This window comes from Protomyctophum bolini (assembly GCF_963924005.1).
Source record: "Protomyctophum bolini genome assembly, chromosome: 7".
NCBI classification, from domain to species: domain Eukaryota; kingdom Metazoa; phylum Chordata; class Actinopteri; order Myctophiformes; family Myctophidae; genus Protomyctophum; species Protomyctophum bolini.
Window position 1 is genome coordinate 43,495,042 of NC_137868.1, and position 11,380 is coordinate 43,506,421.

At 43.9% G+C, this 11,380-nt stretch overlaps 1 protein-coding gene across 1 annotated transcript; it reads right to left on the reverse strand.

Annotated features, from left to right (window-relative positions):
- Nucleotides 1-1,335: 1,335 nt before the first annotated feature.
- Nucleotides 1,336-9,860, reverse strand: LOC308318520 (uncharacterized protein). The gene is made up of 6 exons (XM_080768104.1): nucleotides 9,685-9,860; nucleotides 7,021-7,205; nucleotides 6,680-6,790; nucleotides 5,872-6,012; nucleotides 4,870-5,017; nucleotides 1,336-2,463 (listed from the first exon to the last, which is right to left on the reverse strand). The coding sequence occupies exons 1-6, from the start codon at nucleotides 9,797-9,799 to the stop codon at nucleotides 1,538-1,540; spliced, it is 1,626 nt and encodes a 541-aa protein (XP_080624230.1). The 5' UTR covers nucleotides 9,800-9,860; the 3' UTR covers nucleotides 1,336-1,537.
- Between the last annotated feature and the right edge of the window lie 1,520 nt (nucleotides 9,861-11,380).

Below are 11,380 nucleotides of genomic sequence, written 5' to 3' on the forward strand. Positions count from 1 at the left end.
ATACAACCAATGTTAATGTCCAGCAAGCAGGAGAGAACATGGAAATATTGTGGCAGACAGTCTAGCGAAGTCCAACAATGAATGATCATCACAAGTAGAAAGAACTAGCAGAAGAGGATCCAGAGAACTGCTCCCGGTGAGTGCTACCTTGCACAGTTGCCTATGCTGTGTGTGTACAAAACTGTGTAAATGGTGAACTGTAATGCACTTTTAACTTAAGACACTATAGAAATGTAAACAACCCTGGTCAACAATAGGGCTCAGTATGGTTAGAGAATCATAATGCAGCTATACCCATGACATGGTTTGTTTTATTTCTTAGTTCACCATGGATGTAGGGCCTAAAGAAGCAAGGCCTGTACTCAGTATAGAAGAGACCAATAATTTAGAATCCTTAAGTTCCATGTCTTGTTATGCCCTTAAATTAACTTAAAAGGGATGCTTCACTTTCAAATAAACATTAAGAAAATATTGAAAAAATTAATTAAAAGGTTTAAAGAATAAACACGGCTCCCTCACGTATTAGGACAATATCAGTCCTAATAGAGCAAACATGTTTTAATTGACCAAATTCAATCTAATAATCTATGAGGACATGGAGCATCTCACCTGACCTTTAGTCAGAGACCGCTTCTTCTGACCGGTCACCTGTGATGACCCGAGGCATGTAGAAACCTCTGCATTTGAGTTGACAAACTCCTTAACCTTCCATTTTGAAGGAAACTTGTTAGTTTTAGTCAGAGTATTAAAAGGATAGAGACTAAACTAGCGCGAAGCTCTGCCCCCTCCGCTATTCATGTCAGTGGAAGTTGCTCAGTGGCGTTTTGAAGCACCCGGAAGGCTGCCGGAAGTACCGTCTATTTCGCTGATTCAGCATTTCACTTCCGCATTTGGAAGTGCACCCAGAGTGCACCTGGGCTTTACATTGGGCGCTCGGTTGCACGGGGTTTCCTTGTCAAGAATCCACGGGTCCGCCTGCAGTCCTTCCTCTTACCACTAGGGCCCAGCGCTTCAACATTGGAGTGCATAGCTGGCCCCTTGGTTTTAGTCCAGTGGATCGTGTCTTACAAGATTGACTTAACCACTTGTCTTAGACCCTACTTCATGGACTGGGGTCCCCCCAAGGGTCTACTCTATACTTCCCCCTCGTTTTTCGCCTCTTCAAATCAAATCTGATCCGCAAGCGCACAACAACGCACAGCCTTCAGACGTTTTGCGGGCTGGTGGAGCTGCCATGTTTGCATATTGACATTGACAGAATATGAAAGTTGCAAGCAGAAAAGGAAAGAAAATCATTACACCACAACGTTATTTTTCTTTAACTTTATTTGAACCGACTTCTGCAGTTGAAGTGCAAATGAAGAAAAAGTGACTCGTTCTGCTCTGTACAATTTTAGGGTACTTAACTTTCTAAACATGAACCCCTTTTTTTTTTTTTTATGCAAAAAAACCCAACTCGTACTTGAAAGCTTGAAACTATACAAAAAGAAAAATCAAATGTCAAGTAAATCAAAATCCATCCAACGATGCAACAAACTCAGGGGCTAAGGGGAGGGAGCAAACTCGAGGGCAACCTAGTGGGCAGATTGAACGGCGTGGATTCGGGAATAGCGGGCTGAAGGGAACAGTCGGTGGCCGGCTTGGCGGCGAGCTTCAGGGGAGACAAAGTCAGAGGGTGGTTAGCGGGATTAACGGGCGTCGGCTGGAGAATGAATATGGTTGGCTTCATGGCAGACTGGGGGCTGCCCGAGTGGGCAGAGTTCGGTATCGCCGGCCGCAGTTCCCTCCACTTCCGCTGCGGAGGGGTCGCCGGCGCGGGCTGGAGGGTCCGTAACAAGGCCGACTGGAGGGCGGCCGTCGAGACGGACTGGATCGGACTCGTGGTCGTCGGCGCCGTTTGAAAGGTGAACGTGGTGGTCTGGAGAGGGGCCGTCGTCAGGGCGGGCTGGACGGTGAACGAGGTCGAGTTGAGGGGCAACCCCGACTGAAGGGTGATGGAGTTTGGCTGGAAAGAGGCCGCCGCGGCGGGTTCCAGCGTGCTCGAGACCGTCTGGAAGGTGACCGTGGCGGGCGCCTGAGCTCGCGTGACCTTCAGAGGGCCTTTGTACGTGGAGCCCCTCACGCCAAACTTGCGCTTTGTCCTGCCCATTTTGTTTCTCAGCAGAGACTTGGGCTGGGCGACGCCCCCGGGGCCCTTGCGCTTTCGGTTCCCCGCGGACTCGAGTTCCATCGCCGCCTCCGTGATCATCGGCTGCATGTCGTTCAGAACGGTGGTCAGCTTCACGCTCAGGTCCTCGAGGGTGTTCTGGTCTTCTATGACGTAGAGATTGTCAAGAATTTGCTTGTTCAGACTGACACACTTCCTCCACGCCGCCATCTTCTTGGCACGTTTCCGCGGAACAGTGTGTCCACCGTCGATGACCTCTATCTCACAGGTCGTCTGGCCCCCTGGTGACGTGGACACTGAAAAGGGAATTTTGATAAAGAGATGGCAGTCAGTTCTTCAAGTCAATCCCTTTTGGTGTTTTAAAGCATTATGGTATACTTTTAGCTATTGAAAAATAGCAGATCCACAGGCTCATAGCGGGGCACCGAGTGCCGTGCTACGAGCTTGTAGATCTGCTATTTGAAAAAAATGTGAAACTGTGCCTCAAATATATATATATATATTCTTTCAGAGCGAACGTTTTTAATTCATATCTTTGCTTCTGGGGGGTCCCTGGAACAACATATTTTCAGATGGGCGGCCGGCGGCCAATTACATATATTTTTGGAGGTCCTTGACATGAAAATGTTTGAGAACCACTGCCATAGAAACATTGGGTTTTCAGAAGACCGCTTTAGAAGACATTTGTAGAATCGTCCTCAGGTCTAAATGGGTCAAAAAGGAGCACATCACCCCTGCCTCTTCATGTAACGGGTCCTTTACTAAAAAAAAAGCTCATTATCAAATGGCACTATTTCGGTTCGCTGCCTCACTCTATGGACGGTGGAGAAAAGGAATGGGGATTCCAAGCGAACAGAAACTACAGCCCCCTTCGTCTTCCTGAAAGTGTTCTTGAAACAATACAAGTAAAACGTTTCAGAACTGTCCAGAGCCCTCTTGAGAGACTGAGTAGACAGAAATGGTGCACCATATAATGAGCATTAGTGAGGACCAATTATATGATGGGATGAAAACTTTGGTGAAGTGGTCCCTTAATTTATACACTTCAATTGTCATTTCACGACACCATCTTGATTGACACATGTAGATGTTGGTTTATTATGACATATGCGTTTACATTTCTCAGTTAAAAGTTTCACCTGAAGCAAGCAATGCATAGACATTGTCCACGAGATCTTGTAGTAGTAGCAGCGGTTAATCTCAACCTTTTCTGGATCAAGGCCCACATGGAAATGTTGAAAGCATTCGCGGCCCACCCATCAGACCACTTAACCCATTTAGACCTGAGAACTGATTCTACAAATGTCTTCTGAATCATGACAGTTTTCTGTATCAGTGGTGCTCAACCTTTTTCCATGTCAAGGACCACCAGCATTATCTGTATTTGGCCGCTGACCCCCCCCCCCCCCCCCCATCTGTAAATATGTTGTTCCAGGGATCCTCCCAGAAGCAAATATTTGAGTTAAAACCAGTCACTGTGAAAGAATATATATTCAAATATATTTTTCAAAGTGAGCAGATCTACAAGCTCGTAGCGCGGCACTATTTTTCAACAGGTATAGTTTAAAATAATTGTTAGTGGTTAAAAGCTATAAGGCGACACTGATGCTATCAGATGGGTGGGCCACGTGCATTTCCAGAGCATGCTCATTTGTATATACATACGTCGACACTACAGTAGGTGGCGCCATATCCCAAGTCCATATATATATATATACGTATCCCATTTCCAATGTATTATCCTTCTATATAATGGTTGATGCCTACGGAACTACGGAAGCCTTTAACGTTGGTCCGGTTCCTATAGCAACGTTCCAACTATGGTATTGCAAATAGATTCACAGTGCAAAGCAGGTGAGAGGAGGATTTTCAAACCGCCATAAGTCGGATTCTTGGATCGCGGTGGGTTTTCTGCCATCCGACATTTCAGATTTAATTTGTGCCTTTGGTACCGCGACGCTGCCGCCATGTAAACGCTTCCGACGAGAGGTAAAGAGTGTGTGCGTGTTCCAATGATACTAGAGTGTGTGTGTAGCGAGTGTGTGGGGGGGCGGGGGGCGAGCAAACTCTGACTTTTTAAAGTGAACGCGTATGCTGGCCCCTGGAACTGGGGTTCATGCCAACAGCTAGAGATAGAGTTAATAATCAATCGATTATGCTCCACCTACCTCCAAACGTAGTATGCTGTAGGACGGTTCTTATTTATTGGTATAATGGTTTTTGCTATATTATTGTTAAAAGTCGTATGTGTTTTGCCAATTATTTGGGCCATTGTGGAGGCGGCTACTTCGCCTGCTTGCCTATTTACTGGCGGCCCACCGGTCGAGAACCATTGGTGTATACAGTGGTTTTCAACCAGTTTTCTTTTTTTTTTTTACCCATTATTTATTGGGCATTTGAGCCACAGACCATTTTGATTAGATTTAGCCTCTCAGACCCAAAACTTTGAATATTCTGTTGTTGGATAAGATCTTGTCCACAATTCCATGCTGCATTGATGTTGGTACAACAGGAGAGATAACAGGCAAACAAAATAATTCTCCAATTGTGTAGACTGTGTAAATAATGCAGATGTTTAACAATAATTTAACTCTTGAGAGCGTAAAACAGAACAGAACCCCTTCAAGGACTATAGGTGGTCCCCGGACCACTGGTCGAGACGAGAACCGCTGTGGAAAAGGGAAACACAAAACAACATTCACCTTCACAAGTGATAGGCTCTCCCACGTCGTCCATTGCCATGTCTTCTCCTTCAACAATGACTTGTTCAATGAGGCTGCCCGCGTCCAGCGTGTAGCGAGGAGCCAGGTCAACTGGCGTCAGCTGTTGCCACGTCCAGCCCGGTATGAACTGGAAAACGGCAAATGAGACACTGAGCTGCAGCACTTGATCCACACGGCGCGATGACTAGGATTTTATTTGTTATAAAGTGGCTATTAAAGAAATGCCCTATACATTATTTTATTATTTATACCGCCTGAATTCAATTATTTGAGCCAATAGAGCGTCGCAGTCCCGCCCCCTTTCATGACGACGCCAGGCCCAGGAAATGGTTCCCAATGCATTTTTCCCATAGACATTTCAAAACGTATTTTTTAAAAGACCTTATAAGCGTCGTACAAAGCCAACTCTTGTCGTGACAAATCATGACAACAAACAATATTTTGGACCAAAATAATAATTACAAAGAAGAAAAACAAAAAAAGTGTTGTAACCTGCCGTTTTCTTCTTCTTTCTAATAATTTGTTCAGCCCAAAGAATTGTGTTTGTCGTCATGATTTGTCATGACAAGAGTTGGCTTTGTCCGCGGCGTTTAAACGTCTTGAAATAATTACTTTCTGAAAAGTCTATGAGGAAAATTAACTTGGATTTATTTTCCGGCGACGCTCTATTGCAGTGATTTTGTTTAGATTGACGGTTAGGGTTTCAATGCTGAAAATGCTTTCAAATAGAGTAGACGATTGACAATTTGATATGCTCACAGGATTAGCAGATGTGCAAGCTTGCAGATCGGCTAGCTGCTATTGTCACTGTTTTGTAACATTTATTTTAAATAACATCAAGTATATGGCCCTGACAGAGAAATGCAAGTTCTGTTTCCATATTCAATGCCAAAAAACACAATAAAATCTTGAATCCGCAATCATTTGAATGACAATTGCCAACTCAATTTCCAGATTGTGATAGCCTCATCTAGTATTTACCTCTCCTTCCAATGTGTGTCCAACATGTGCACTGGGGTTTGTGATTATGTAGATGTTCTCCCACACAACTGGATCCCTCCTCAGGGCTGTTCTGAGCGCCTTAGCTGTCATCTTTCTGGCTCTGTCAGTGTTGTTCTCCAGCTAACATGAAAAGGTGACAAATGCATCACATGGTTAAAAAAGAAAAAGAAAACAGACCTCGGGGCGCCCGCTGGCCTAGTGGTCCAGGCGCATGCCACATATAGGCTCTGGCCTGACAGCGTGTCGCGTGTTCGAGTCCTGTTCATGACAAGACTTTGCTGCATGTCTCTCCCCTTCCCACTTTCCTATCTGTCTTCACTAATTACTATCAATAAAGGCAAAAAAAACAGACCTCATCAGCTTAAAACATTAAGTACTAACTAACCATAATATACATCATATCAGTGTAAGCACAGACATAGAACGTACACTTAAAAGGTATCTTTGCACAACATTAACTGAAAACTGTCTTATGTTGAAGCACCCAGGTGCAGTGTCAATTTTGTCGACAGTTCTGTCGCATGGCTCTCAGAAAGCGGCATACCCATGTCCTCCTGGTTCCAGTTAGTTTTCCCATAGTTTAGTTGATTGGCTCAGCAGCAGATTTGAAGAGCCTGTCACACAACAAGGCTATGGGAAAATGCACTGGAACAGAAACCACCTTCTGGGACAACAGTTATGCACAGATCCTATTCATGGGAGAAAAGGGGTCTGCTTCAATAACAGCGTTTGAATCTCAGGGGTAGCACATAAGATTGCAGCTTTTAAAAAAAGAGAATGTACCTACCGCATATCTGGGGAACCTCGCTATCCTGGTGACGTGTATGGAGGATGGACACCCCACCTTCTTCGTGTCCTGCCCTAAAGTCCTCCGCTTTTTAAAGCGATGGCCTTCGAGCTGCAAGATTAGATGATTAAAGTCAGGTTGTGAAACCTTTCGGTCTTCAAAAGCAATAAAGATGCACATTTACATAGAAAGGATGTTAGTTACCAGTGTGCCAATCAAAGTCAATTTGTGAAACATTTTGCGAATGAGGGCCAACTGAATATAAGAAATTATGATTATATTGTGGCGGAGACCAAATGTGGCTCTACTGTAGAAGATGCAGTCACCTGCATTAAACTCACCAGTTTCTTTGCTTTTTGCTCTCTATATCTTTGTTTCTTCATTAGAGAGAGGTCTTTCCCATGGTGGCAAATCATCTTCTTTGACCCAATGAACACAAATGGCACCCCTGTGTATTCGATAGCCGGCGTGCCAGCTCCGCGAGCCCACTGCCAGTAAATTCGACTTTTTGTCGAGGGCTGCCATGCTGTCGAAAACAAAAAAACACAGTAATCATGTTTAGTTAGATATTATTAGTGAATCTACAGATTATAATAATTGATATTTCACTGTCTCAGTAACAGATCAAACTCCTGACAGGAGTGGCAGTCGCAATGATAACACCCAGGATTCATTTCAAATACGGGTCTCCTGCATGGGAAGACAACCAACTGCTCAGCCAGAGTTGGCGAGGGGAGACATTGGCATTCTGAGCTCAGATTAAAATAGGGTGCATTTTGCATCCAAAAGTGCAGTTTATAGTTAAGGGACGCAATAAAACAACGACCTCTGCATCCACGGGATGCACTGCTGTACTGTCTTTAATTGTGGTTTATTTTGCCATCTTTAGTTATAATTCTTCTGTTTTCTACATTATAACCATATAAAATGAAATGGGAGTTAAATGCTACAATTTGTAAAAATTGCAACCCTATTTACATCACTGCAAGCTTCAGGCAGTAGGTGTCGTAACCAGACATAACGGTCAAACTCGTCAGTGCCTCATCCCTTAACCCAGTTAGATCTAAGAACGATTCTACCAATGTCTTCTAAATCAGTTTTCTGAGAAATCGTTCTACATCAGTGGTTCTCAAAGAATTTCATGTCAAGGACCCCCAGAATGATATGAATTTGGCCACATTTTTGAATAGTTCAAATAGCCAATATACAAGCTCACGTGTGGATGCACATCGGCTAGTTGAACAATTTAAAAATGTTTTTCAAGGCCTGGGCCGTGGCTCAGCGGTCCAGGCACCTTGGCTGGTAATCCAGTCTGGCAGCGTGCCGTGGGTTCGACTCCCGATCCAGACACCCTTTACTGCATGTCACTCCCCATCTCTCACCCCATTTCATGTCAGCCTACTGTCTGTCCCTCCATAAAAAAGGCAAAAGCCACAAAAAAACATCTTGCATTTGTGCTGGTATTAAGTTATTAACATACTTATGACTATACAAACTTGATATGTAAATCTCACTGTTCAACTTCAATCCAGAAGAGCCAGTAGTAGGTAAGGTAGGTACAGTTTAAAATAGAACGAAGGAAGCGCTGCCTGGGTTCAGTCACTGTGTCTTTTGCCAACAGGTGCTCTTTTAGTAAAACAGGTAGGTATACTGGATGGAAGCATACAAAAAACAACTACTGCTTCGTCAGACCTGTTGAAAATGGAGCATCCTCTGTTGCCTCGCTCAATACATTGTTTTTGAGGGGCGCTCGCCCATCCTATGCCCAGCTTTGAGGGTTTGTGTGAACACAAACATTGGCTGTGATGATTGGCTGATCACCCCATATAGCGATGATTTGATTGGCTGAGCAAAGTACATATTGAGGATAAAGTGAGGGCAGAAGCACGCTGGGCACGATATGTGCAGTAGAGTGCATTGCTGGGAAAATCCTGTACAAGTGTTGTGATTGGTCGGAATCATATCGTATCCGGGGGAAATACATTTGCCGGATGTTCCGGACCGACACATCCGCCGATAGCGTCTCTGCCTTAGCTTGTGGCCAGCCTTTTCTTTTCACAGATGATGAGTAAGCCTGGGACTTTATGTATGATAAGAGCGCCCCTCACGTCACACGAGCGTGATTTATTTTTCTTTTACAAATGGTTCATTTTGTACAGTTACACAGATTGGATCCATCAAATGGGCAAGGGTCTAAACTATAGGGGGTCGTTGAAATTCAAAAGGTTGAGAAAGAATCTAAAGAGGTCAGTGGCTTCCAAATCATGTATACTCATAGTCGACTTTGGGGTTTGAATTAGCTCTGGTCCATAACTCTAATGCCAGAGCTATAGGTTTGAATCAGACTCCCGTCTGGTCTCCCTTCTACCCCCGTTCTGAACCCTGTATGCCTATGTTGTACTATTTGGGACTGTCATCCTAAAAAGAAAAATATTTTTTATACAGGGTTCCGGAAAGGGGCTATCCTCTCTGGGCTGTCACTCACTCACGCCAATATATATGTATATTATTTATAATAAATGTGGCGCGATCGCGTCAACACCCCTCCCCCGCCATTTGATTTTAGTTTTAAAAAGACATAAACGCCATATTTTTGATCGAGCGTCGTCGTGCAATAAGCAACGAAGCCTGCTACATAAAATAACACATTACATTTACCCCGACGTCACACCAGAACATCACATCATCACTAACTATTGTAACAAAATCAAGAAAGAAAGACATAGTTCAACATAGTTACTACGTGTTATTAACATGGCATTATTCATTTAAAGAACAGATGGACTTATTAGCAGAAGCTAGTAGCAAGCAGCTGGCTAGTACTAGTACTGGCAGCGATTCGCCTGTACGACGGACGGTGTCGCGCGGCCGCGAAAATAGCAGATCTACAAGCTCGCAGCGGGTCGCGGAAGCGACTCGCTGTGAGCTTGTAGATCTGCTATTTCCGCACCAGCTAGCCCCCGGAGGCTAAAAAAATGATGCTAATGGAAGAAAACAAGCCAAACCTCTGTCCTTGTAGCTCCTCTCCACAGAGTAGATGACAAAGCTGGACAGCGTCGCCTGCTCGAACAGCTTGATGTACTCGTCCACGTCGTCCATGTCGTCAAATTGTCGCGTCATGTTTGCTTTTAATGAGAGTTTTCCCTCACTGCTATCTCAATCTATCTGCAACTGTGCAACTCCTCCCGCCCTCCTCCTAGTAGTAGAGCAGTAGTACCTCCGGCTGGATGGACCCAGTGTTGCCAGATTGCGTGAGCCATGTCTATGAAAACAAGCCCAAAAGAAGCGACTAGGCTACATGAGCTTAAATCACATTGATTGATTGATTGATTGATTGATTTATTGATTGATTGATTGATTGTTTGATTGATTGATTGATTGATTGATTGAAATGTTTAGAGTGTGATTAGAGTATATTTGTGGGGGGGGGGGGTGTAGAGCCCAGGATCACATTAGATCATTGACACAGAAAAACATGTATTTTTATTAACAGTTTGTAGAATGTGTAAAAAATGTGGAAATGGTGTCGTCCACAGTTATTGGACTGTTATTAAATAAATACTTCAATCAATCAATCAATGGTAGCTCCGTGGACCGTTTGGAACCTCATATCTACGCTTTAGCTCAGAGAAGAGGTTCCCCATAGACATATATCTTCGAATCCCGGCTCCTCCTGTCTACATGTCGAAGTGTCCTTGAGCAAGACACTGAACCCTTAAATTGCTCCCGATGTGCTGGTTGGTACCTTGCATGGCTTCCGCCGCAATCGGTGTATGAATGTGTGTGTGAATGGGTGAATGTAATGCACAATCTATGTAAAGCGCCTTGGATAAAGGCGCTATATAAATGCACCATTTACCATTTACCATAGTTTGGGAACCAAGTGCTGCCTTAATGCAACAAAGTCATTTAACAGAGCTATTGACGGTATGGATCAGAGCTAACATTACGTATATCTACTTGAAACTTGAACAAAAACAGTGGGCGAAAACCCTTTTCGCAGTATATAGTTTCCAAAAAGTAAAGGTATGTAGCTGGGTAAGGTCCTTGGACAAATAGCCTACACTCATCTGGGCTGGGGGTCCTTGGCATGAAAATGTGTGAGAATCACTGGTTTTTAACAACATTAGGAAACAAGCCCAAATAAGGGCAAGCCTGCAACTGGCAACTATAGGAAAAAATAAAAAGCCCAACTACAGGAAAAACGAAAAAGCCCAAAGTTGCTTATAATAATCAAACTTGGCAACAGCCGCAACACTGGATGTATTCTAAAACAGCGAGTGCAAACGCGTTGTCACCGCCACCCAGTGGAATGGAGGGTAAGGTTGTAGATTGGTTGTAGATTGACTCATACTACTCGTCTCATACTGCCACATAAATAGAGCCTGCCACCTCTAAACTAATTTTAAATCTGAGTCTATTATTTTTGAGGGGCAGGTTTAATGTTTGTTTTAAAAACGCCATTGACAATGAAGAGAATTTAATGTTTGTGTTGGCAACGTTTGTTTTACATCACCATTACATCACCTAATCAACATAAGTTAGACTTTAATGTATTAGCGCCCCTCACTTCAGACGGGTGTGATTTTTCGTATACTATTTCAATGGTTTTGAGTTGGGGGGGGGGGGGGGGGAGAAAATGTTCTGATTAATTGAAAATGGAGGACCCTGATTTGCTTTCCCTGGTTATGTCCTCAGTAG